The sequence below is a fragment of the Atractosteus spatula genome, chromosome 3, assembly GCF_055471065.1.
Source record: "Atractosteus spatula isolate fAtrSpa1 chromosome 3, fAtrSpa1.hap1, whole genome shotgun sequence".
NCBI lineage: Eukaryota > Metazoa > Chordata > Actinopteri > Semionotiformes > Lepisosteidae > Atractosteus > Atractosteus spatula.
In genome coordinates, this window is record NC_142708.1 from 65,075,794 (window position 1) to 65,102,754 (window position 26,961).

The following is a 26,961-nucleotide window of genomic DNA, read 5'->3' on the forward strand; positions in this document are numbered from 1 at the left end:
CGCCTCAGTACCTGTCTGACTTGCTATTTTCCTACTCACCCACCTCACGTCCTCTGTACATCTCATTCTTCTATCTGTCCTCCAAGCCTGTCTACACTGTCTAATCTAAAATTAGTAGTAGCTGTAGCTGGAGAAATGTCACAAAGAAACAATATGGCTCGTAGCTATTTACTTTATATAAGCCGATCACCGATAATATAGATCCAGCTTAGATCGGAACCAGGAATGGCACATGGTGACAAATTTCCAAAGAAATTGCAAAGGTGAACGCTCTTGCAGTGCATACTTCGTAAACAGATTATTATATTACATTCAAACGTCTGCCTTTTACGTGTTGTGATATTTTTAATGCAGATTAAGATTTATCCATTCCGAGAAAGGTGCGCTTCATGTACTGTGGTTTAAACTAAAAATGTCTCGTTTTTACTTTCATGTTTTAATTACAGGTCGCCCCCTAGAGGTAAGAATTAACAAGGCTATTAACACGACGCATTAGATTTCAGTTTTGCCTGCAGATCGCCCCGTAGGCAGAGAAGAAATAAAGATATTATAGCGATGTTGGTTCCGCAGGTCGCGGCAGGCACCGCGTGACTGCGCTAAAATGCTATTCATCCATCTGCTTTTTCACCAACCGCTCGGTCCAAACCGAGACTTGAAAGGTTGATGTCGGAGGGAAAGAAGTTTCAATTTCTGGGGCCACAGTGAGAGGTGATAGAGAGGAAGACGAACTGCGGGCTGTGTGATTATTGAGGGCTTAGGTTCCGTAGCGACCGTTTGACTCAAATGCGAACTGAATTTGAATCTCGGTTTGCATAGGAGGCGGCGACCCGCACGACTGCAAGGGCAGATTTCCATATGAGGAGGAGGGGCCGGGGTCACAGCACTCTAGTCTGATCTGGATGACTGATACTGAATTTCCCAACCGGGAATAATACTCTGCAACACTGTACATGTAGATACTGGTATATATCAGTTCAGGTGGGTAGCTGCGTCAGCATGCGTAGGCTGCAAAGAAACTAGTAATAGGTTTATTCCATGCTGAAAAGGGAAGAAAGAAAACACAACCTTTCGGCGGCCGAAATCCAGGTTTAGACGAATGTCCTGCCTAAACCGATAGACTAGAGCCGTGGCTCTTAACCGGGGCGCATGTGCCCCCTGGCGGCGCTACACGGGCCAGATTATTTCAGAAAGTAAATCGTCGAAAACGCACATTAAGCACAGACACATAAACACAACTACTTGGTTTCATCAGACCTAGGCATTTTAAAGGAAACTTTAAAAACATGTAATTTCTCATGTAATCGTGTGTAATTACTGTGCAATTAAAATAAATAATTTATGCTCTACTCAAAGGGTGGTGGGAGTGGAGAACAAGCTGCCCTTTAAAGTAGTTGAAGCCGATACCCTGGCTTCCGTCAAGGGCTGGATGAGGTCCTCGGATCGATTATCTACTTACCACCAAACGGACAAGACTGGCCAAAAGGCCTCTTTTTACATGTTACCTTTCACGTGTTGAGAGTAGGAAATTGGGTCATGAGGCGGAATTTTCGAGGATGGATTGCTTTCCCCTGGCTTTCTTCTACCGCAGCCTAGTGCGTGCGACGCGCGGCGCTCGGCTACTGCGCCTGTGTGTGTTTTTTGGGTGAATGTGTCAAATCGGGGCGTTTGTGCTGTTCCGCAATGACAGTGCTCATGGATTGCGGCAAAGGGCTGCAGAAAACCTTCGTTAAAAAGGAGATAAAAATATAGGAATCACGTTGCATTTAATTTACTGGAGGGAAAATGGTTTTAATGATGGAATCCCAGTGCGAGTATTTCATGTATTTCCCTGCCGTGCCTATTTCAGACTTATCGGACCCGGCGAGGTACCGCTCTTTGCCCCGCCGGAGTCACCTCTACCTCGGCGAGACGGTGCGCTTTCTGCTGGTGCTGCGCTGCCGGGACGCGGCGGGGAGCGGCGGTGACGGATCCGCGGCGGACTCGCCCAGCAGCCGGGCTTGGAGGGAACTGGCCGGCTCGCTGTGCGCGGTGGCCAGCGTGAGCCCCGGCGAGGGCAGGCAGCGATCCCAGCCGCATCACGACTACCACAGCAGCGGGGACGAAGGGGCGGCGGAGGCCGAGGAGGAGGACCCTGCGCCGGGCAGGACGGACGCGCGGTGCCGGGGGTTCCGGGACTGCAAGCCGCTGCTCATTCACAACAACACCGGCAGCGGCGGGAGGGAGTACCGGCGGGCGCCCTTGCAGGTGAAGGCAGCGAAACATATCAAGATCGCAGCTTCAAATAAATGTAGAATTGGCGATTAAACCTTACTTGTATTGAGATAGGTGCTATTAAATGTTAGTATTTGCTTTGCAAACTAGGAAGTTTGCGTTTCCTGTTTGTGCAACCAACTGACATGTACAGCACCGTGCAGGTTACATTAAATGTGCCCGGTCTGTCCGCACAGAGATTTCGGTTTCTTCGGAGGGGATGGAAAATTCCTATGCAGTGCGAATTGCACTGGGAAGCCCTTTTCAAAAGCATTGACTGACTAATTGCAGAATCTCCCTCCGGGGCAGCTGCTGTCACCGTTTCAGACGGCGATCGGAGGCGCTGTGTCACCGGACAGCCTCGAGCCCAGATGGCCCCGTTATCTTTGATAACCGGCTGTTTTAGTACCCCGTTGGCCCAGCCACCCGAAACCGGTACAGTCCCGAACCGCTGCGTCACGCAGCAGCTTGTGGTTAGAGTGTCACTCTCTAAACGCGTCTTCATCGGTAATTGTGGAGTCATGTTGCTAGATGCTTGTGTTACGCTTTGTACAGTATTAATTGTACAGGCGGCAGTAGCGCTACCAGGGCGATTTCTGCTTTGGGGCGGACAGTAGGGGCTCTCCACTGCATCGGGTGAACGGCCAGGGCGCCAGGAGCAGCCTGGGCCAGACCCCGAGTCTGCTTTGGCTTCTGAGTTCACTGAAAGGTCGGAGATCTTCTCTCATCCACACTGGCTGACCCCCCCCCAGGCGTGAGTAACAGTGTCATTCCCGCCTGTGGCAAAGCTCTCTCTGCCCCTTTGCCCTGTGCTGACCGGGAGGTCGCACCGCAGAGCAGTGTGAGCCCAGGCTGGGATTTCTCAGCGTCCCGGCTGGGCCTCCTCGCGTATCCCACCGCAGGGCTGCTCTGGTTGCAGGGAGCGGTTCCTGGATGGATCGGTTTCCCACCCCAGCCTGAGCCCTCCGCCCTGCCTCGGCTCCTCTCTGAGCTCCGCGGCGCAAAGCGGGCCAGTCTCAGCTTGCTCGGGGGGCCGGGTGTTGAAATCCGCATGCTCTGCAGACAGCTGCTCAGGCGGCGCCCTGTGTTTGCCCAGCGAGACGTGACTGAAGCCTTCCAGTTCCTTATTTGTTTTCCCCTGAGTTCAGATATAATCTGTGGAGAGGTGAGCACATGCACAAGTGATCGGGCTCTGCTTTCACGCTCTGGACACGCATACAACAGAAGGCACTGTCAAAGTCAGTCCTGGGCACCTGAGCACGAACCAGAGGACACAAGAGGGGAAAAAAGGGGAAGCACATTTAAAACTGGAAGCAGGAAGCACTTCTGTACACAAAGGGTGGTGGGGGCATGGAACATGCCCAGCCATGCTGTTGAAGCCAGTATCCTAGTATCTTTCAAGAATCTTTGGATTAGATCTTCTAATCAGGACAGGAAGCACTTCTTTACAGAAGGTGCTGTAGGAGTGTAGAATACACTGCCCAGTCCAAAGTCCCACCCCCTTACTGCACTGTAGCCCCCCAGAGCTCACGTTTCTCCTCATCACCTGGTGATGCCCAGGACAGAAGTGAATTGCGTTAATAACCAGAAACAGGAGGCACTGCTTTACGCAAAGGGTGGCGGGAGTGTGGAACAAGCTGATCAGACATGTTGTTGAAACTGATACCCTGGCTGCATGCAAGAATCCCCTACATGAGCTCGTGGGTTAAATTAGTTACTAACAACCAAATGGGTTGGATGGGTCAGATGACTTTCTCTTGCTTGTCTTACATCTTTAAAACTGAGTAGGGCCTGTTTGCAAGAGAGAAAGCAGAAGTGGGGAGAGGAGAACAAAAAAGGTGCTCCTGTCCCTTCCCCTCTGACTTTCCAAATAACCACTAATGGCTCTGCAAGCAGGTCAGCCTGGTGGTGCAGCGGTTGGTATTGCTGCTTCGCAGTGCTGGGGTCCTGGGTTCAGTTTCAGAGCTGGGGGTGCTATTTGTGTGGAGTCTGTGTGTTCTCTCTGCTCGTCTGCATGGGTTTCCTCCGGGTGCTCCGGTTTCCTCCCACACTCCGGGGACATACTGGCGGGTTAATTTGGCTTCCGGGAAAATTGGCCCTGGTGTGTGTGTCTGTGTGAACCCTGTGATAGACTGGCGTCCTCTTCAGGGTGTATCCAGCTGCTTGCTGGGATAGACTCCTGCTCCCCTGTAATCCTGTACTGGATAAAGTACATTATCTGCAAGCAGACATCATCTTATATCCTCAGAGTGAGGACTGATGGGGGGGGGAGGGGGTGAAAATTGCCCAGCTTTGTCAAAGTTGAAGGCATTCAGAGGTAACAGGCCACATTCTGAGCAGTGAGTTTCCTTATGTTCTCCACTGGTGTTTTTTCCACTATTTAAACAACTTTGAACTTTATAAATCAATCTTAGTTCGGCGACAAAACTCCCTGAAGCTTGTCATTTAGCATCTTCAATTCCCACTGATCGGAATCTACGAAGATTTAACCACAGCTGCCCAAGATAAGTCATCCAGAAATGAATAATCCATTGCTTTTAATCAACTGAACATCAGTGACAGCGGGGGTTCCTCTCTACACACCAGTAATCCCAGAGTTAAAAGGCAGTTATTTGTTTACCAAAGTACAGCAAAATCTTTCAGGTTTGGCCGTTAGTGTGAAATTCAGCGGCTGCAATGTCAGGAGAAGATTCACCACAGAATTGTGTTTCCGGAAGTAGAAAAAACACAGAATGAGTGAAAAGAGTAGAAAATTGCAAAATGTCTTGAGACTTGTGCTCTTCAGTGTATTGATTGCTCGCTGGATTGCTAGTTTCAGCTAACGGGACTGCAGGCCCACCTCTCGCAGGCCGGCCCTAAACGTGTCCCCAGACGCTTTGCGAGATGTGAGGGAATTTGTACACGCTCCCCTACCGGCGGGAAGAGAAGGGAGAGGGGCGAGGTGTCGTGAGCGTCATGTGGGCTGTAGCAGAGCACCGTAGAGCTAAAGACGTGAGAGCCGGAGAAAGCTGTGAAAATATCGTGCAGGGTTACCGCTTTTCATCTTTATTGGGCTTTTCTTGTGTAATATTCAGAACAGAAAATATCATTCACCCTTCCCTTGGACGCATATTTAGGCGTTCTGTTGTAAGGATCGGAACGAGAGTATCCGCTTAATCGGGTCAGAACTCGGCAGCCCAGATTATTAGAAACAACAAACAACGCCCTGCTGCTGATCCACATTTCTGTTGCGTGAGATGATCGGAATCTTGCGCGTGACTTGGTAAGGTTTTAAGGGGAAAAGGGATCAAATCAGCCCTTTGGCTTGGAAAAAATTCCCAGGCTTTTGTGTAATTAAAAGCCAGGGGAGCACACGGATCCGATGTGTACCTTTGTGCTTAAGAAGTGATGTCAGCACTATTGATGGTGACTCAGATCCTGCTTAACTCACTCCAGCAGAATCCTGGCTTCTTCCACGCCTTTATTTAATCGATTTAAATCCCCTTGTGAAAACTCTATGCCTTAAAGCACACGTAGAAATGTTTTTTGTTTTTACACCGTGCACTTTATCGGTCCTGGGTAACAATTTCGACATCTTGCACGGGCAGCTTGTTCCACACTCCCACCACCTTTTGTGCAAAGAAGGGCCTCCTGCTCCAGTTTTAAATGCACTTATCCTTATTTCCCACTTGTGCCTCTTGGTTCATATTTCACTGCTGATCCTGAGCAGTTGCCCAGGATTGACTTTGTGCCTTTTATTTTTTTTTCCAGAATGTTAATGCAGCACCTGTCCTCTTGTGAGCATGCTCACCTTTGTGCAGAATAATTGGACTCGGAGATAGCTTGTATTTTGTCTACAGCTTCCCAGTTGTACAAAGAGCCCTGCACACTTTCACCCCATTATAACCTGAGTGCAAACAGTAGCTAGGGTGAGACATCTCTCTATAAACTACTGGACAGAATACTGTTGGGTCTCAAATCTTAATTTTGGAGAGCTCCATTCCAACCTTCCTTACAGTTCACCTGTAAATCACAGATTTGTAAGATTAGGAACGCCTGTAAATCCTTAAGATCTGAAATGATCTCTGATTTTTATTCCATCCATCCCTTTTGTTACCACTTTATCCCATTCATGGTCGTGGGAGAGAGTCTATCCCAGCAAGCAAAGGAGCAGGCAGGGTACATCCTGGACAGGCCGCCCGTCAGTCTCATGACACACACAGACACGCCCGCACCAGGGCCATTTTCCCCAGAAGCCGGTTATGCTACTAGCATGTCTTTAGGCTGTGGAAGGAAAACAGAGCACCCGGAGAAGACCCACGTGAACAGGGAGACAACATGCAAACTCCACGCAGATAGCACGCCAGGAATTGAACCCAGAGTCTCGGTGCTGCGAGGCAGCAATGCCTCCATGCCACCCGTTTGTGTTCCAGTGATTTCTAAATTGTTGAATTAAACATCTCTGTGGTTCAACTGCTCGCATATTTAAGCGGTTCCACACGTTTAGCATGTAACAGTTTAGAAATGACCAATAAAAGCAGCTGGATTGTGGCTCTGCAGGACCCGGCTGGAGGTCCCGATAGATACGGGGTTTTGGTTGGCCGTCACAGTGGAGCTTTGCAGAAGGTTTGATGCTGGAAGGTCCAGGCTTATCAGTGTGTTCTGAGTCAATTTGCACAGGAAAATGTGGAGCGTTTCTGCAGCGTAGGCTCTCGGCTCCCTGCTTGCAGACACCAGTGTGCTGTCTGCCTGTTTTCTCTGGCTCTCTGCCAGGCTGCGTGTGTGCGTATTCGCCAGTGCAGCGGGGGGGGGGAGGGGGCATAGTGGTTGTGAACATTACTGTACCACCGGCTGTTCAGATGTCTGCGCTGGAAAGAACAGGCACTCGTGGCTTCTCGGCGGCTGTCTCTCTGAAGTGAAATGCTTTAATCTGGACACTTACCAGCACCAGCGCGGTTTTGAAGATCTTGTGCATGCTGCTGTTCATTCTTGACAGCTTAAAGTTGTGTATGTAGTGCAGCTCTTGTGTATGACATTAGTTTTGTTCTACTGTATATAGTAGCAAAAAGTGTACCTGCTGTCTACTTTCCATGAAAAGGACTCTGAAGGGGGAGACATGTGGTGCAGTGCTTGGCACTGCTGTGCAGTCGATGGTCTGTACGCAAGCCAGTGGCCCTGTCTGCAAGGAGACACGTGTTAAAGCCTCACTCTGTCTGTGTTTGTGTGCGACAGTCTCCTCTGGACGAGCCGGTGGTGCTCAGCGATGAGGTCATCTTCCCCCTGACCGTGTCCCTGGACAAGCTGCCGGTCAGCACTCTCAAGGTCAAGGTGAGGTCAGAGCCATGGTGGGGGAGGACAAGGGGATCATCTGGTGCATTTGGATGAGTGCTCTATGCTGACGCTGTGCGCATCGATGAAGTGTGTTAATCCAGTGTATCAGGCATACAGATTGTGCTGAGTGGGTTGCGGGTCATAAATGTGTGCTAATCCAGTGTGCTGGTGTGTTCAGGATGTGATGATCCAGCGTGCTGCAGTACTCAGGATGTCTTGTTCCAGTGTGCTGGTGTGATAATCCAGTGTGTCTTGTTCCAGTGTGCTGGTGTGTCCAGCGTGTGTTATTCCAGTGTGCTGCTGTGCTCAGGGTGTGTTAATCCAGCGTCTGGCTGCAGGTCATCGTGACGGTGTGGAAGCAGGAAGTGGAGAAGGCAGAGGTCCAGGAGCACGGCTATCTGACCATCCTCCAGCACCGCAGCCCTGCCCACATTTTCCGGGACGACCTGAACACCTTCAAAGCGCAGGGTGGGCCAGTCATGCATACTTGTATTGAACTCATAATAACGGATGATTTTCAGGTTAAATAGAGAGCTTTGTTAAAGCCATCGCCTTTCATCTGCAGTGTCTGTTACAGATGTTGAGCTCTGTAACTGTGTAATTGTTCATGCTAGCCTGACCTTTGCTCTTTGACCTCCTCCAGTGAGCACAACCCTGACGGTCCTCCCACCCCCCTCAGTGAAGTGCCAGCAGATGACAGTCTCTGGGAAACACCTCACCATGCTGAAAGGTAGGGGCAGCTCTGAGCATATAGTGGTTACTGCTCTACTGCTGCCTGTGTCTGAGTGTCTTAACACCTCACTGATGAGCATGAAAGACACTATGTTTTCTGCCTTCCTTTCAGAATAGCATTTGACACAGTGTCCAGTGAGTATGTATTAACCCCTCTCTCTCTCAGTGTAGTGTGAATGGACTGTAGGGTCCAGTCAGTGTGTCTGTATTGACCTCTCTTTCAGTGCAGTGTTAATGTACTGTAGTGTCCAGTGTGTCTGTATTAACCAATCTCTCAGTGCAGTGTCAATGGACTGTAGTGTCCAGTATATCTTCATTAACCCTTCTCTCTCGCTGAGAGCACTGTTAATAGACTGTGATATCCAGTGTGGGGTATCCACTGTATTACCTCTCTCTCCCCCTCTGCCTCAGTCCTCAATGCATCCTCTCAGGAAGAGGTCTGTATTCGTGACGTCAGGATCCTGCCCAACTTCAACGCTTCCTACCTTCCCATGATGCCTGATGGCTCGGTGCTCCTCGTTGACAATGTGTGGTCAGTCTCTGTGTCCATATTTCTTTTCATATCAGTCAGCATATCTCTTACTTCAGTGAGTGTAGGCAGGAGTGAGGCTGGCTGGCGTTAGGCTGTATGGTCTGGCGCTTGCATCTGAGGGGCCAGTAGGGGGCACTGTGCAGTCTTAAAAGATCTCGGCTCCGTTCTCTGATTCAGACTGTCAGGGTGGCTTTTCAGTCAGGCCGGGAGGAGGGTCCCATTTTGGAATGGGGGGAATAGAGTAGTAAAGGTTTTTGGGGAGAAACAGTGATGGCGCTACCTTGATTTCTGCTTTTGCAATCTGTTTTTTTCCAGGGTAAATAAGTCAAAAACCTGATCACAAAATAAGCGTTCTGAACCCAGTCCCCATGCAGTGTGGTCTTGTCCCTCTGAAAGGACACACCTGGCCCCTCACCATTTCTCAGTGCGAGTATGACGAGCCTCAGGGAGAAACGGAGATCAAGCCGTCCAGCCACGACCAGGAAGCCTCTCTTTCCTGGTCAGGGTTACAGTAACCCAAAGCAAAAACACAGAGACAGTTTGGACAAGACACCAGTCCATCACAGGGCGCAACACCACATACAATTTAGAAACTGCAGTCGACCTAGTTGTGTGTCTTTGGGATGTGGAAGCATCCAGAGAAAATTCCACAGAAACTTGGGGAGAACATGCAAACTCCACACATAAGGTTCCCTTGGTCCAAAATCAGACCCAGGATCCAATAATCTCTGTGCTGCCCATGGTTAAATCAATTATGTTTTAGAACAGAGAACCTGTCACACTGCGTAGTGAAGTAAGTTAGCATTCCTTTTCTCAGGAGTAGTTTATTTCTATTGAGTGCTAACTACCACATACAATTTTGCACAGGCATGTGCAATACGTCTCTAATGCAGTAATATAGTGTTAGTTCATTGTCTTAATCCACGGTCCACGGTCAGAGGCTTCCCCAGCAGGGTTTAAACTGACTTCAGGAAGGTCCTATGAGAACTAGCCAGAGGTTCAGCTAGATAACAGAGAGCTGACTGTGTGTACAGTGTTAATTACCCCAGGCTATCTGGTCCATTTTGTTTGAATTGGATTATCATATCCTATGCAGCCACCAATCAGGCGAGGTTACCATGGCATCCTTCTACAGAATGGACAGCCTCTCCTGCCGCCTACCCAGCATGCTGAGTGCCCTGGAAGAGCACAACTTCCTGTTTCAGCTACAAGTCAATGAGCAGTTACAGGAAGATACCAAAGAGGTGAGACCACTACCCAGCTGGATGGAGGGCAGGAACAATTTAAACAGTTTGTCAATAACAGTGTCTCTGTGTGTCTCAGGGTCTGGAGGTGCCCCTGGTTGCTGTTCTGCAGTGGTCCACTCCCAAGCTGCCTTTTACCAACAGCATCTATACCCATTACAGGTCAGACAAGATTAATTCCTTTTTCTCTCAAGTTCAGCACAACTGTAATGTCCAGTGTGTCTCTTTTAACTCTCTTCTCTTCTGTCTTTTTGTGTTACCCTTTTAGTGTTGAAGTGTCCAGTCATTGTGTCTGTATTAACCCTTCTCTCTCAGTGCAGTGTTAATGGACTGTAGTGTCCAGTGTGACTGTATTAACCCCTCTCTCTCAGTGCAGTGTTAATGGACTGTAGTGTCCAGTCAGTGTGTCTGTATTAACTCCTCTCTCTCAGTGCAGTGTTAATGGACTGTAGTGTCCAGTGTGACTGTATTAACCCCTCTCTCTCAGTGTAGTGTTAATGGACTGTAGTGTCCAGTATATATTAATTAACCCTTTTCTCTCAGTGAGAGCACTGTTAATGGAACCCCTCTCTCTCTCAGGTTGCCCAGTATTCGTCTGGACCGGCCGCGGTTCGTGATGACAGCAAGTTGCGAGTCTCCAGTCAGGGTCAGGGAGCGTTTCCGGGTCAGATACACCCTGCTGAATAACCTGCAGGACTTCCTAGCAGTCAGGCTGGTGTGGACACCTGAAGGAGCACACAGCGGTGAGGGACAGACTCCAGATCCTCCAGATGTTATACTGCTGGCTGAAGAAAGAACATTCAGTGAAATCAACATAATAATGGTAGATAATGGTAGAGCAGTGTTCTGATAGAGTTAGCCATCGAAACCTGATGCCCAGATTGAAGCCCTGGTCCAGACTGGAGCCTTTGTCCAGGTTATGTCTTGGTCCAGAAATGGAGCCTTTGTCCAGGTTGTGCACTGATCCAGACTGGAGCTTTTGTGCAGGCTGAGCAGTGATCTAGATTTAGCCCTGGTCCAGGTTGAACTGTTATCCAGATTGTAGCCCTGATCCAGCTTGTAGCCCTAGTCTGGACTGGAGCCCTGGTGTAGACCTGAACCCTAAAAGGTGACCTGGTCAAGTGTCATTTTTGAATGACGTTCCACAGGAACAGAACCCACGTGGTTGAGGTAGAGAAAGAGTTTGTCCTGAAAATCCAGCTCTTATCCGGCCACATCTGATCCAGTGAGAACATCTCGTGCTCCCATGTTGACCCACTGAGATCCGGTGGGACGGAGACCTGGATCTTTTCCCTGAACTTATTCAGGAGCTTGTCGGCGCTTGCTGGCAGGTGTCAATACACAGTAAGACATCAGTGCTGGCAGTTCCTCCTTCTTTGTGACACTCTAGATGCCCACTAGCAGGTGTTTAGTGCTGCTGTCTAAGGAGAAGCTGACTGCTTGTGAGTGTGTGCTTTATACCTCAAACCTGGGGGGCCCATGTATCCCAGCCGCTCCTGGGTGTTCCAGCACCCCTCCATTGCTTGCCACCTTTGCACTGTCCCGAGAGGCAGCTGTGTTGCCCGTCCACAGCAGGTCTGACGCAGAGTCCTGGGGGGGAGGGAGGTGTGCCCGTCCTGGCCCCTCCCTCGGTCCGCTGTTCCCAATTCGTGACTGGGCAGGCCCGATGTGGTGGAACCTGGACTGGACTTTTTGAAGAGCCTTTAGCTGTTCCTGTAGGGAAGTGACGCCCCTGGCCGAAGATCAGGACTCCCTGTGGCTTGTCATGAGGGCCCGCGGTTTGCCTGTGTTGGCTTGGGGTTGGCCTCTGCCCCACGGTGACTACAGCATCACACCTGGAAAGCAGAGGAGCTGAGGCCTTGCAGTGCTGTAAGGCATAAGAACTAAGACCGGTCACAAACGAGAGGCCACTGTGCCTCTCTAGCCCATTTATTAGATGTTTGTTAATTGATCCCAAGCTGTTATCCACCCATTCCTTAAAGAAGCCAGGGTATTGGCTTCAACAATGAGGCTTGGTGGCTTGTTCCACACTCCCACCCCCTCTTTGTGTAATGAACTGGTTCCATTTCCCAGTTTTAAAAGCACTTCATCTCGTTTCCACTTGTCTCCGGCAGAGACTGGGCCGAGAGGGAGGGAACAAGGAGGGTGGAGGAGAGGGGAAGGAGAGGTCAAGCTGCAGGCATGAGGACTGCATTGCGTGTTGATGTGGTTTTAAGCTCCGTGTTCTGTTTCTGCCCCCAGGACGAGGCCAGTGTGCGGAGGAGTGCCAGTCGGTCAGCTCGGTGGTGTGCCACACTCCCCTCAGCAACCTGGGGTACTGTCGCAAGGGCAGCACCCTGTCCTTCACCGTGGCCTTCCAGATACTGCGCGCCGGACTCTTTGAGGTACCGGCCGCCTGCCTTGGACTTGCGCAACACAAAATGGGCTTTACAGGTCCGGCCTTCGTGGGCCCAGCTGTTAAATAGCTAAGATGGCGATTCCTCCAGGAAGTCGGCGCAGAACTGGCTGAAAATTTCCAGGGGCTGGGTGGGTGAGTTTACGGCACTCAGGGTTGTGATAGGTTTGCGGTGCAACACTGCCCCCTTGTGGCTGGCCGGACACCCGGCCAGGGATCAGGCCTAGCCAGAGACACAGACATTGGCTTCCACTGCTTCGGCGAGGACTTACTGCAGCAAATGCTGAGCTGGATACGAGCTGCCAGTACAGCAGGGTCTCGATGTTCGCGGGGGTTCGGAGCAGAGAGCAGCCAGGTTCACTTCTAACCAAGTCCAGCCCCGTATCGTCACATAATATCCTACAGCATATAGGTCCCAGTTGAGCACTGGTGCAGATTGTAGCCCTGGCCCAGCCTGGAGCCTGTGTCCAGGTTGAGCCAGGATGGTTAAAAGACATAAGAAGCCTTCCATTATAAGATTATTAAAGTACTAATGCATTGGCCTGAAGTTAATTTAAATCACATCGATCAACTAAAAGAAACAACAAAAATCACAAACCCATAGTAATCGGCTAAAATAAACATGAATCCCTTCTCTGTATACCAGTTACACTTTCTTATGTGTCCATGAACACCGTACCCCACTGTAATGAAATGCCACAATAAAACTGGCAGTGAGCCTGTAAGCTCTTCCCCAGCCTGTGATTCCCCCCACTGCTGACACAGAACCTGGAGCGTCTGTTACCCTGTGAACACAAGACCTCGCTGTGATTCGGACGCTGAGTCGGGGGGACCTGGGCAGACAGCAGAGACAGGCTCGCTCACTCGCTGGATTCATCTCATGATCGCCGTCGCTAATTTTAAAGTTGCGTTCAACAGCTTCTTCCATCTTAGACCCTGTCGGCCAGACCGAAGCGTGAATAAGCAACTGTGCCAGTGTTAAATTCAAGAGACCCTACTGTACTAAGCTGTGCGAGAGGAGTTTTTTTTCCACACATACGTTTCTTCCAGGTTTTTTTAGAAAATTAACAAAAAGGGATCTGTCAGCACTGGGAGGGAACGGAGTCGCAGGTCCCGATTAAAGTGTGGTAGGGTGTCCGTCAGACCTTTAATCCTCAGTAAAGTGGGCTCTCCTGTCAGACTGAGTGCAGGGAGCGGATCATCCCATTTTTTCCTTATTTCCGCACCATGTGGTCCAGATTTCCTCGCCCTCCCACAGGGAGTTGCTTTGTGTCCCAGCCCGTCATCTGAACTGCTCCTCCCTCCTCCCTCCAGCTCAGTCAGCACATGAAGCTGAAGCTGCAGTTCACCGCCTCTGTGTCGAACCCGCCGCCTGACGCTCGGCCCCTGTCCCGCAAGAACAGCCCCTCCAGCCCGGCTGTGAGGGACATCCTGGATCGGCACCAGGCCAGTCTGGGCAGGTCGCAGTCCTTCTCCCATCAGCAGCCCTCGCGGTCACACCTCATGAGGTACGGGGGTACAGGAGTCCTGTTGGTGCACACCTTTGCTCTGAGCCTGTTCGCACGCTGTCCTGGTGTGTAAGGTGGACCACAGGACGGGTCGGAAACGAGAGGCCATTCGAGGTGGCCATGGCAGGGCAGCTTGTTCCACACTCCTATATCTCTTTGTGTAAAGATGTGCCTCCTTGGAGGAACTGCCCCAGCTGTTTAGTGAAAGAAGCCAAGGTATCAGTTTCAAAATATAGCTGGTTATACTGTTCCAAACTCCTACCACCTGTATACCTATGCCCCCTGTCCTGATCGGAGGATCTGGTCCAGCTGTCTTGAAAGAAGCCAGGGTATTTGCTTTGCCAGAACAGCTGGGTATCTCGTTCCATGAACGCACACACCTCAGCATAGTTTCCCTGCCCTCTGGTTTGTGTTTCACTGCTGATTCTGCAGAAATCCCCTGGATAGGATTTGTCAGTGCCTTTGGGGATTTTGAATACTTAGACTCAGTTCTCCTCATACTCCTTATTCAAGATGTAAAAGGTTCAGTTCTTTTAGCCTGTTTGTAGGCCATTCACATACATTAACACCGTGTATGAATATACAGTATTTACATCCTAGTACACCAGTTTCAAAAGGCTGGGATGCTGTCAGACAGTGACCCCTGGTGTTTGATTGTGGAATTGCAGGACTGGCAGTGTTATGGAGCGTCGTGCCATCACCCCTCCCGTCGGCTCTCCCATTGGCCGCCCGCTGTACCACCCCCAGGACAAAGCCGTCCTCTCATTGGACAAGATTGCCAAGAGGGAGTGTAAAGTATTGGTCCTCGAGTCTGTCAGTTAAACCGCACCGGTTCCAGAATGACTCCATGAAACAGCTCCGCCGCTCGCGCGCATTCCCGCTCCTGCTCCCGCGCCGCGCAGCAGGTACGCATGCGGACAGGGATATCCTCAAAATGCCACAAGGTTTGTATTCTTCTTCTTCTCCTCCTTAAATTCGTCGCAGACTTGGAAAACTGAAATATGTTGCAGTTTTTACTACTTTATTTTATATTATTGTCTTTTATGCTGGTTCATTGTGGGGGAGGGTTAATGGTATGTGTGTCGCTTTGGCGATGAAAATGTTATATTTTTGTGTTCGTTACTCCACTAGCCAGTCAGCGGTTGTATTGTTTGGTACAAATGTAATGGCGAGCGATAGTTAACCGCAAAGACACAGTGACCACGCACACACCGCAAAAATGGCGACCACAGATGAAAGGACAGAGGTCATAACCTTATCAACTCTTCCCGGTAGCCGATAACACCGCAGCTATTTAGGACAGTACAAATGTAATGCTCGTATTAAATGACGAAGCTCGTAAAATACTTGAAACTACTGAAAGAAGTGAAATGAGTTGTATAAATGAAATATTTTATGGTTAATACTTTTTGTTGTCAATGTCGTTCAGAAATTCACTGGAGTTACTGTAAATAGACCTGGTGTGTAAACACTTATCTGAAACATGTTTTTTTATATGCGTTTTTCTCGAAAACAATAATTGTTATGATTACAGTTTTATTTGTCGTCACTGTAAATTCCAATGCTGTATTATGAGTGCTGTCACCGTTGTCTGGGTGAGTGGTGTGAGGGTGTGTGTGTGAATTTGGGTACAGCGAGACCCTGTTTCACCTCCCAGCCAGCTCTTTTCTGCTGGGTTCCCATCTTCCACTATAACCACTCCTGGGGGCTGTGTGTTTACAAGTTGGCTTCTGTCCTGGGGGCCACTGTGTTTGAGTTTCTCTGTCTGCTCGTTCACTTCTCACAATCTCACAATCCCATCTGTCTGTCTCGCGCCCGAGCTGCTATCTCTCCACCTGCGAGTACAGTCAGTTACCCCTCAGCCCTGGGTCTGTCTCTCTCTTTATCGGGGTGTCTGTCCATCCAGCAGAGCGTGTGCCTCTGACCCTGCAACCCCTGTTCTGAGCTTTGTAAACCTGACCAGAACTCTGCACAGGCAGAGGGGTTATGATGTCCCTGAACTGTGTATTTTATTTTTGATATTTGTATGGCTGGAAAAAAAAAAATCTTTGTTATCCTCTCCACCTGACGTGAGTACGCACGCACACACACACAACTGGTTCAGGCCTTTTGATTGCCCGTGAAATATGATGAGTTTGTGGTTGAGAAGTAGGCACACAATTATTCAAACACTCCTTTGCTTTTGTTCATCTGATGCTTTGGCCACTGAAATCAGGCCTCTGTCTCTACTGGCACATCATGGATCGTCTCCCTAAAAGAAATGGTTGGTGCCGCCACTGCACTGCTGGTTTAGTATCTTTAGGAATCACTTTTTCATGATAGTTGGACTCTTGGATCGGCAAACATCCAACAGTATTTTTGTCCTTTATGCTGCTCTCCGGCTGTGTCTTGTGGAGGTGGTTTTGTCAGTTTTAGTAACTGACACAATAACTTGCAAGCATGGAGATGTTCTGGTAAATTTGCACAATTCCCACACAACATTGTTTCTTTACAAGTAGGAAGAGGCGTGTCAGTTTAAACTTGAAATGTATGCATCTCTCTCTGACTTGTATGTGCCATTATACCTGGGGCAAAAGTTAAAGGCTAAAATGGTGTGATATTGTGATATTAGGGATTTTTCACAGCTTTTGCTGTGTCAGTGGGTTGGTTGGATTATGAATGGCTGCATTGATATTCTGGGTAATTGATGTTCAGGGCCCATTCAAGTCGGCACCTGAACGCAGGATGTTGAGGAACCTCCTTGCAGTAGATGGTTCTGTCTAAAAGCCCCTTGGGCTGTCTCCCAAAGGAGGAAAACGAGAGGTACATAGGAAGGTGGGGACCATGCTGTCGGGGTTAATGCAGATAGACAGCTGCACACTCAAGCTCTTAGACACCTTGAAACTGGCTCTGCTGGAGACCCTTCAGTCCCGAGCAGCTGCTCTCCGTCTGTGAGGAGAAAATGGACCAATTCTCTAGCTGAACCTGTGCAGTGACTATTCAGAGCTCTGCTGAATTGAAAACCAGACAAGTCTCATGCTGCACACATCTCTCATTCTGTGAAAGAAGATAATCACATGGACAGTAGTAACCCCTGGCTAGATGGAGACTCAGCCCTGTTTCTAAAAATAGAAGAGAGGTTCTGACTTGAGAGAGAGCCCAGTCATGTCTCCACACAGAAGCTCAATTGGTATGAAACAGAGTGGAGATGGGCATGGTGGTGCAGTTGTTGGCATCACTGCCTCACAGATGCTGGGGCCCTGGGTTGAATTCCCAGGGTGCTGTCATCGTGGAATTTGTATGTTCTCCCTGTGTTCAGTTTTTGTGTGGGCTTCCCCTGGGTACTTCAGTTTCCTCCCACAGTCCAAAGACAGTGTTTGGAGTATTGGGTTTTGGGAGAATTGACCCTGGTGTGAGTGTGTGTGGATCTGTGTGTGCCTTGCAAATGGACTGGCGTCCTATTCTGCATTATACCCGTTGCTCGCTGAGATACTTACCCGTGATCCTGAATTGGATTAGTTAGAAAATGGGTGGATGGTTTGAAAGAGGGTGGAGGAGCCCCTCTGTGCTGGTTAACTTTCTGAAAAGGGAGCGTGACTTGAGCATGTAGGGTTGTGCTGTTCAGCTGCACTGAGAGGATCAACTTGCGCATGTTAGGGACTGGTTCAGTAGCCCACTGGACATCCCACAGGAGTCAAAAGAATCAAGAAGGTACTTGCAGACAATGTGTTTAAAACAGGGTTAGAAATGTGTGTTGTGACTGGGAGGGATTCAGACTCCCCCACATCGACCCTCATTCGGAGCCCCACCTTTAACAATCTCATTAACCAAGACTGTGACTGCGCCACGTTTCCACAGGAAATGACAGGCCCTTCTTTTTTAAAAAAAAACTTTTTTTAATGTTGTGCATTTTTTGTTTTTTAACAAAACCATGTTTGTCTGTGTTCAAGCACTTTATTTAAATGTAACTTATTTAAAACTGTTTTCGTTTTGCTGATTTTGTTTAAAAGAATGTTAAAACTGGAACAATCTCTCAGCACCAAGCTTGCACGGTTGTAAAGCTGTCGCTGACTGCTTTGCCCCTTGACCAGATGAATAAAGCTGATTGGCTAACAGGTGGAAGCCTGCAGATTTGTCACTCTTTGTCTCTCTGTGTTTCTGGTTAGTGAAGTTTGGTAATGAAGTATCTAATGTACCTTTGTTAAAAGAATGAATGTCCAAGAGTGCCAGTGTATCTACAGATTTTCAGTCCAGCTGAGATTACAATGAGCTAAATCGGCTCATTAATGGACTGGACAAGTTTAAGATCTTCTCTCGGATCTCCAGGTGTTGCTGCTTTGAACAGACCAGCCCTCCAAGACCAAAAGTGTCAGAGTTCCTTAAATTACTAGTAAAACACAAACAGACTGGGAGCACAAAAAAGCTCCATTTGACACATCTAGTTCACGTTGCCTAAGTTAAGGGATTAGACCATCTCATCCTGTCGTTTCTTGAAAGATCCCAGGGGATCCACTATAAGAAGAAGACTGATTTGACTGTGTGATTTGTTCAAGACCCCCCACTGTCCTTTGTGTAAGGCAGAGCCTTTTGGTATCTGTTCTCAACAAACGCCTCTCACGGTTTCCATTTGTTTCACCAATGATAATGAGTTAAACCCTCTGTGTTGAATTTACCAGGAACATATTGAGATTTTTGATGAGTATATCCAGTTTTCTTGTACTCTTCTCTGCTCATCACAAAAGAGGTAAATGTCCTTTATTCTAATATAGTTTATTCCCCCAATATGATTATGAACTGACTAGGACCAAGCCTGTTCATGGTAGTCTAAAAGATGGCACAAATTAAGAATTTAGAATTCATATTAAACTGCACAGTACATTTCTCTTTCCCTTTTTTATTGCTTATTTCCTCTAGTTCAGCGTGTTCCCTCTGACGTTTACATTGTTCCTGTCATCTGGTGTCAGTATTAGGCAATTCTGTACCTTCAATTCCAATATCCAGGTATATACCCGGTTGAGGATGGTGTAATTCATTTTGTAGTTACACTGTTGCTGCACAGCTGAGCCTGCATCACAAGCATCAGGATTCTTAAATCAAACAGACCTTCTGGTAACGTGAGGGTTTTTATCCCCTTCAACTCCACATTTGTCATGATAGACAGACCAGCAACAATGAAAAAAAGTGTTAATAATTTCACTGTAAGTCTTTAATATGGAGATATTAATTTTTGGAATATTAAGTTTTAAATAAGTTAATAATAAAAATATCCAGGAATGTTACAGCTCTCAACAGACTCTGCTACTAAGACGACTGTGGAGATTTCTGTCCTTCTGAATGTTGAGAGCTGTTGGGTGGGGGGTCTGGGCCCAGGAGACCACGTCTTCAAAACTTTGTCACCTTGGTTTTCTCTGGCTTGTAATTCTTATCTGCAAGAACAGAACAAGAATAGGCTGGGGGTAAGGGTTTTGCACTTTGACGTACTGACGAGAAGATTAAAACAAGACAGTCCTGTGAAAATTCTTTAAACACAGCCACGGGTTAAAATATAAGGAACCTCCCAGTCCCATGAACAGACTTCATGTGTTAAGTACTGGGTGTGGTAGGGTTGGAGGAACAGCAGAAAGGCTCTGTTCACCTATGTTGGCCAGAACAACAGGCACACTACTATCCCCCCCCCCCCACACACACACACAACTTTCAGCCATTGCCCTGGATGAAATAGAAGGAATGTGGCAGCAGATATTTTAAAATCCTGCTATAAAGCAAACAAGAGTTGCTGGGACATGCCTGTTTCCAGACTGAGAACAAGCCCAAATCTAAAACACTCTCCATGGTGTCAAACACTTACTTTCCAGGTAAGCCAAGTCCTCTTCGCTTGTATCATATTTCCATCGTTTCTTACTACAGCCGAAGAGAGAGATACATAAGTTAGTGCACAGATTGTACACTCTTGTGTATTGGCAGCCCTGAGACAGAGACCCCAGGGAGGCCCAGAGAGAGAAAGAGGACAGAGACCCCAGGGAGGCCCAGAGAGAGAGAGACTGAGGACAGGGAGAAAACGATTGGACAGAGACAGCAGGGAGGGAGAGAGAGGACAGACACAGTACCTCACTCTGTGCTGGTACACACAAACAAACAGCACTGCCAGGAGGATCACCACGAGAGGGACCAGAACTCCAATCAGGATGATTGTCTTCTCGTCTGGAGAGAGGGAGAGTAAGGGATAATTCTTATGTGCTGTACGCTACTGTACACAGAAACTGGGAGTCTGACTGGCATGTTAGTAGAGCCTCATCAGACACGGTTGAAGAGTGGCTTCAGAAACTCACCGAGCTGGTTGCTGCTGGGAGGAAGCTTCTCTCCTTCACAAATTGGGCCTTCAAATCCCTCAGGACACTGACAGTTGAAGCCAATGCCTTCTGGCAGCTCTTGACAGATTCCGTCATTCCAGCATGGCATGCTCAGACACGGACTTTCTGCAGAGACATGCAGGAGAAATGACCCACTGCTCACAGGTGTCTCTCCTGTGTGACAGGTCTGCGTGATGATTCCCTGCAGCGACAGCTGTCACACTATAGAGAGAGACCTGAGGGTGAAGAGAGTCATGACACTTGACACAGTACAGAGACATCTTTTACACTACAGCGAGATCTGAATCAGGTCGGGAGGAAGACATTTCACGCTCCGTAGCGACGTACATACAGTGCCTTGCGAAAGTATTCGGCCCCCTTGAACTTTTCAACCTTTTGCCACATTTCAGGCTTCAAACATAAAGATATAATTTTTTTATTTTATGTGAAGAATCACCAACAAGTGGGACACAATTGTGAAGTGGAACGAAATCTATTGGATTTTTGAAACTTTTTTAACTAATAAAAAAATGAAAAGTGGGGCGTGCAAAATTATTCGGCCCCCTTGCGTTAATACTTTGTAGAGCCACCTTTTGCTGCGATTACAGCTGCAAGTCGCTTGGGGTATGTCTCTATCAGTTTTGCACATCGAGAGACTGAAATTCTTGCCCATTCTTCCTTGCAAAACAGCTCGAGCTCAGTGAGGTTGGATGGAGAGCGTTTGTGAACAGCAGTTTTCAGCTCTTTCCACAGATTCTCGATTGGATTCAGGTCTGGACTTTGACTTGGCCATTCAAACACCTGGATACGTTTATTTGTGAACCATTCCTTTGTAGATTTTGCTGTATGTTTGGGATCATTGTCTTGTTGGAAGATAAATCTCCGTCCCAGTCTCAGGTCTTTTGCAGACTCCAACAGGTTTTCATCCAGAATGGTCCTGTATTTGGCTTCATCCATCTTCCCCTCAATTTTAACCATCTTCCCTGTCCCTGCTGAAGAAAAGCAGGCCCAAACCATGATGCTGCCACCACCATGTTTGACAGTGGGGATGGTGTGTTGAGGGTGATGAGCTGTGTTGCTTTTACGCCAAACATATCGTTTTGCATTGTGGCCAAAAAGTTCGATTTTGGTTTCATCTGACCAGAGCACCTTCTTCCACATGTTTGGGGTGTCTCCCAGGTGGCTTGTGGCAAACTTTAGACGAGACTTTTTATGGATATCTTTGAGAAATGGCTTTCTTCTTGCCACTCTTCCATAAAGGCCAGATTTGTGCAGTGTAAGACTGATTGTTGTCCTATGGACAGACTCTCCCACCTCAGCTGTAGTTCTCTGCAGTTCATCCAGAGTGATCATGGGCCTCTTGGCTGCATCTCTGATCAGTCTTCTCCTTGTCTGAGCTGAAAGTTTAGAGGGACGGCCAGGTCTTGGTAGATTTGCAGTGGTCTGATACTCCTTCCATTTCAAGATGATCGCTTGCACAGTGCTCCTTGGGATGTTTGAAGCTTGGGAAATCTTTTTGTATCCAAATCCGGCTTTAAACTTCTCCACAACAGTATTACGGACCTGCCTGGTGTGTTCCTTGGTCTTCATGATGCTCTCTGCGCTTTCAACAGAACCTTGAGACTATTACAGAGCAGGTGCATTTATACAGAGACTTGATTACACACAGGTGGATTCTATTTATCACCATCAGTCATTTAGGACAACATTGGATCATTCAGAGATCCTCGCTGAACTTCTGGAGTGAGTTTGCTGCACTGAAAGTAAAGGGGCCGAATAATTTTGCACGCCCCACTTTTCATTTTTTTATTAGTTAAAAAAGTTTCCAAAATCCAATAGATTTCGTTCCACTTCACAATTGTGTCCCACTTGTTGGTGATTCTTCACATAAAATAAAAAATGTATATCTTTATGTTTGAAGCCTGAAATGTGGCAAAAGGTTGAAAAGTTCAAGGGGGCCGAATACTTTCGCAAGGCACTGTATATAGCAAGAGAGACAAGGGTTTGGCACAGAATGGGAAAGTACACAAAGTGAAATAAAGACTAGATAATTAGACTCCATGTTCTTAGCATCTAGACAGTCTGCACAAACAACAGAAAAGACTTAACATGGTTGGCTATGTATCACAGAGTACACAATACAAGTCAGGAGAGGTTATGCTGAAACTGCAGTGTGCTAATTATACCACATCTGGAGTACTGCTACAGTTCTGGGCCCCACTTTACATATTAAGGAGTTTTTAAGGAAGGTCAGTTTTAAGACATTGCTAGGATACAACAGAATTGTCAATGTATGGAATGGATTACTGGGACTGGCCATGAAGGCAGAGATACTTGGATGCTCTTAAACTAGATCTTACACTTAGGTGGAATCATGTTGCATATAGCATATAGCCTGTTCATTAAGTTTATGTTCTTAGAGAGTCAGTTCAGAGCCCCACTGCTTATACAGAGACACAGGGACAGAGACAGGTTGTGCATTCCATATCATGCTTGAGGAAAAACATCTGCATGACTACATTTTTACTGCCCTACTTTCACAGTTTTAATGCTCTGTACCACACATCTCTTAATAAGGGCACTTCAGAAAAACAGATGTGTTGCAGACTTAGTTGTACTTGTGCAGTTACTCACACGCAGTATCTCACCTTTGTAGCAGTTGCGTGTGTCGTTGTACACTGTACAGATGTGCCCCACTGGACAGGTCTTGAGTTCACACACGGCTCCTGTGACTGTACACTGACAGCTCTGACTACAGTCCTCCGACACAAATTTCTCATTCAGCTGAAAGACAAAGACAGACTCAGAACAGACTGAACACTATACATTAACACTGCACTGAGAGAGGGATTAAGACACTTATCACTTAATGGGTGGCAGAGATGGGTGCTTCGAATCTGTAGTCTGACCATAGAGACATACAGTCATGCTCAGACAATCAGACTAACCAGATAGTAATGCCCCTGGAAGGTACAACCGCACTGAGAATAAGGCACGCAGTCCAGCCCGCTCAGGACGAAGCCTGGGTTGCAGTGACATCCTTCCACACACAGAGGGGTGTCGCACTCCGAGGGGGCAGCCAGGTCAGCACAGGACGCCGGGCAGGCTGATATGCAGGAATTGTACACACTGTTGGGTGGGCAGCTGAGAGCTGGAAGAAGAACAAGGACGGTGTCAGTTATACAGCAGATGGGGGCCAAGACACCACTGTAGCATTCCTTTGTATTGCAACCCACTTCATCCACCCATTATCAGAAGGTAGTTATTCACAGCAACCCACAGCCCATCCTGGACACACAGTCTATCACAGTGCACACACTGGCACAATTTAGAGACAACAGTGCTTCTAACCAACATGTCTGTTGAGGATGGGTGGAAACTGAAGCACTGGAGAAGTATAGGGAAAAACTCCACACAGTAGATTCCCCAGTCCAGGACCTCAGAGCTATGAGTCCAGTTAGAATGAAAATCACCTGTTTCTAAGGATCAAGAACACAAGAAACTGATTAGAATTTAAAAAAAAAACTCCTCTTGAGTGCTGAAGGGTACTTAAATTGTGGCCTGAAATGCTCTCTGGATGTCAAAACAACTTCTTGATTGGTGCTCTCTGTAGAGCAAACACAGAAAATTATTTTTGGGTAACCCTCTGCCCAAACTGCACAAAGGTGTAGGGCAAGTCCTTAAAACCAGAAGATCTCACCTCTCTGAAGTTTAGTGGCAAGGTTATCTTGAATGTCCTGGTGATCCTGGGCACCAGGGTATGGGTGTGTGACTCCTTTGTGTGTGCAGTCTTGAAATGTACAAGGTGCCCTGTTGGGCTGGAGAGAGCACCCAACCCCTGTCTGATTGGGACTACTGAGGGCAAGACATACTGTTTCTAAGTCAGTGTCACACGCCTGAGTGTCTCACCGCAATTCAGCTTCTGTCTCCACGGCCCCAGAGTGACTCCCAGCTCCTGGCAGGCCTGCGCGTACACTGCATAGCTGGCACAGAGCAGGGTGGCATCATTCTGCTCGGCACACAGGTCAAACACACAGCTCCTAAGGCACAGAAACACATTAACACACACCCGTGACCCTCCAGATACACAACATTAAAACTCAGCTCCTGAGGCACAGAAACACCCACGACCGTCCCAAGATACACCAGATACACAACCATGACCCCCCCGATACACAACATTAACACACTCCTGCAACCCCCCCAAAAAAAAACATTAACACACAACTCCTGAGGCACAGAAATACAGTAATGCACATCTGCGACTGACAGACCCCCAGATACACACAACTGCAGCACACAGCATGCCAGGCACAGCAACACATTAAGACAGCTGTAGCACCCACATACACAACATTGATACACAAATTCTCAGGCAAAGAACAAACCATTAATACAAGGTCTCACACACAAACAACATGAGCAGAACTTCTCCAGGCAGCTTCTACAGAGACACACCGTTAACACACAAACACTACTAATATTATTAACAAACAGCTGACACTCACACATCCCATGTTAAACACACACAGCTCACACACATCCTGTGTAAAACACACAGGTAGACGCTCAGGCTGGACCAACTTCGGACTGCCAGTTTGCCACACTCACTCCTGGAACTGCATGGGGTCCAGCCTGGGGTGGCAAGGTGCAAAGGGCCCCTGGGGGTCGGCGAGAGCCCCACATTGCGAAGACCCATTCACCACGGTCAGCTGGTCCGCACTGCAATCTCCTGTCTCGAACCCGGTCTCCAGGTTTTCTTCCAGGGCGCGCCTGCAACATGGGTAGGGTTGCCATAGGGCTGAATTCAGACATACTGGCACACGGTAATCTGCAAGAACCTTCACACTTCACAACAGTCTTCCTCTTGCCACAGAATCAGCATATCATTTCAAACGCAAAACACAAAAATACTCAGATTTGACATTTCTTTGAAATGCTTCCATCCATCCACCATCAGAAACCTGCACATTAATGGTGAGGTTCCTGGCCCACCTTGCCAGAAACACTACAGACCTGTAGGCCACAATGTGGGTCTACAACCTGGACAGGACGCCAGGTTTTCATGCCTGAATCAAAGTTTGGACAAAAATAGAAAAAGGTTCACTCTGATGCATATGGCGCACTGGCCAAAAGCAATTCAGGTGATAATTGTGTTGTTGGCTACAACTAACATCCACGCCCTACAGAAAACCAGAAGCTATAGTGCCTTGCAGCCTTGCCTTGCAGATCTGGTAAGATGTCGGAGAATAATCAAGGCTTGGCTGGTCAAGACTTGGATGGCTGATATCTAAGGAAAAACAGGCCTCTGATGGAAGTTGAGGTTGGACCAGCAGATGGCGCTGTTTGCCTTTGCCCAAACTGGTATGATGACAGCAGACGCTGAAGTAGGAGGGTCAGTCCTTCAGGTGACACGTTAAACAGATGTCCTGACTTCCTGTGCTCTTGAAAGATTCCAGCTGGATTAAATTCCACTACAGCCTTGCTGAGGCCTGCTCTAGCCTGTCTGAATTTCTCCCTCAGTTCACCTGCTGAAGTAATATTTTGCCAGTTTCCTATGTAGTGGTGACAGTGGTGACATCACTCAGGCTCACTCCAGAGGAAGTGTGTCCTCCCCTGTTAGTGAAGTGCTTTGGATCTTTTTGCTTGGAGTTCTATGCAGGACCTCTTATCTTTACCTGTGGAGACGCCAGGCTGCAGGGTGAGAAGGAGAGGTCTTCTGTCCTGGTAGCTCCCTGTCACTCACTTGCCAGCTGTTCCCAAACTCGTTGATATTGCGGGTCAGACTGCCATCAGGTTTCATGTACTCGTTGTTGGAACGGCCATCGTAGTTCCCACAAAGGCCTCGCACGTGAGATTGGTAGGTGCTGGGCAGGACCACCTCTGTTTCAGGGGCCAGGGCAGGGCAGAGGGGAGGAGGAGGAAAATGTTCAAAAGTTGAAGAGAAAGAGGAAGAAGAGACAGGAGGGAGAAACTTTGAGCCTGAAGTCCCCAGAACTTTTACAGCAAATCTAAGTTTTGAGAAAGCATCAGTGTCAATTTGGGTGCCTGTGAGTATGGTCTGTCTGTTTGGACATGTATTGCTGCCAGTGCAGGATCACAACTTGAGAAAATGTCCACAGAAAGACTCACAAACCACTCATTCTTTGCCAGAAAACCACTTTTCCTGCTGAGGGTGGAAGAGACCTGGATTGACCTGGAAGCACAGAGTGCAAGGAAGGACCACATCCTAAATGGGACACGTCTTTTAAATCTAATCAGTCTGACTCCTTTGTGACATCACGCTGGCTCAGTCACTCTGAGGGACTGTCTCCTTTGTGACATCACACAGGCTCAGTCACTCTGTCAGTCAGACTCCTTTGTGACATCACGCAGGCTCAGTCACTCTGAGGGACTGTCTCCTTTGTGACATCATGCATTTGCACCCATAGTGCATGGGACCACCCGACCTTTTTTTCCTGTGTCAGTGCGTGGAATCTCACCTGCATGGTATTTCCCATCAAAGCTGACCGAGAGGCCAAAGTCAGTGTGCAGCTGAACAAAGCGTGACCGCTGGGACAACCTCAGACCCTGGAGGGGCTGGAAAGGGGGTCTCACTCTCTCCCCATTCACCTGCACACGGGGATCAGAAACAAACCTTTAATGCACAGCACCTGTCACA

The 26,961-nt window shown here is 48.1% G+C and overlaps 2 protein-coding genes across 3 annotated transcripts in view; one reads left to right on the top strand and one right to left on the bottom strand.

Annotated features, from left to right (window-relative positions):
* Positions 1 to 1,617: 1,617 nt before the first annotated feature.
* On the top strand, positions 1,618 to 18,079 carry trappc14 (trafficking protein particle complex subunit 14). 2 transcript variants are annotated; one of them, XR_016090855.1, is made up of 11 exons: positions 1,618 to 2,244; positions 7,462 to 7,557; positions 7,899 to 8,028; positions 8,204 to 8,290; positions 8,704 to 8,824; positions 9,921 to 10,068; positions 10,148 to 10,230; positions 10,648 to 10,811; positions 12,310 to 12,452; positions 13,783 to 13,971; positions 14,640 to 18,079. XR_016090855.1 is itself a non-coding variant. In XM_088911730.1 (11 exons), exons 1-11 carry the CDS (start codon positions 1,783 to 1,785, stop codon positions 14,791 to 14,793), a joined length of 1,782 nt encoding a protein of 593 aa, XP_088767856.1. In that variant the 5' UTR covers positions 1,618 to 1,782; the 3' UTR covers positions 14,794 to 18,079. The 2 variants fall into 2 exon arrangements, 1 of the variants encoding a protein (XP_088767856.1); XM_088911730.1 differs by having other exon boundaries at positions 13,778 to 13,971.
* Positions 18,080 to 19,318: 1,239 nt separating this feature from the next.
* zanl (zonadhesin, like) overlaps positions 19,319 to 26,961 on the bottom strand; it is a 41,536-nt gene continuing 33,893 nt past the window's right edge. Inside the window, exons 42-51 of the mRNA XM_088911729.1 lie at positions 26,783 to 26,912; positions 25,979 to 26,183; positions 24,912 to 25,073; positions 24,210 to 24,340; positions 23,249 to 23,451; positions 22,949 to 23,084; positions 20,280 to 20,426; positions 20,058 to 20,151; positions 19,799 to 19,851; positions 19,319 to 19,376 (exon numbers count right to left, since the gene is read on the bottom strand). Coding sequence (XP_088767855.1) covers positions 19,333 to 19,376; positions 19,799 to 19,851; positions 20,058 to 20,151; positions 20,280 to 20,426; positions 22,949 to 23,084; positions 23,249 to 23,451; positions 24,210 to 24,340; positions 24,912 to 25,073; positions 25,979 to 26,183; positions 26,783 to 26,912 — 1,305 coding nt within the window. The 3' untranslated portion in view covers positions 19,319 to 19,332. The remainder of the gene's footprint in view (positions 19,377 to 19,798; positions 19,852 to 20,057; positions 20,152 to 20,279; positions 20,427 to 22,948; positions 23,085 to 23,248; positions 23,452 to 24,209; positions 24,341 to 24,911; positions 25,074 to 25,978; positions 26,184 to 26,782; positions 26,913 to 26,961) is intronic.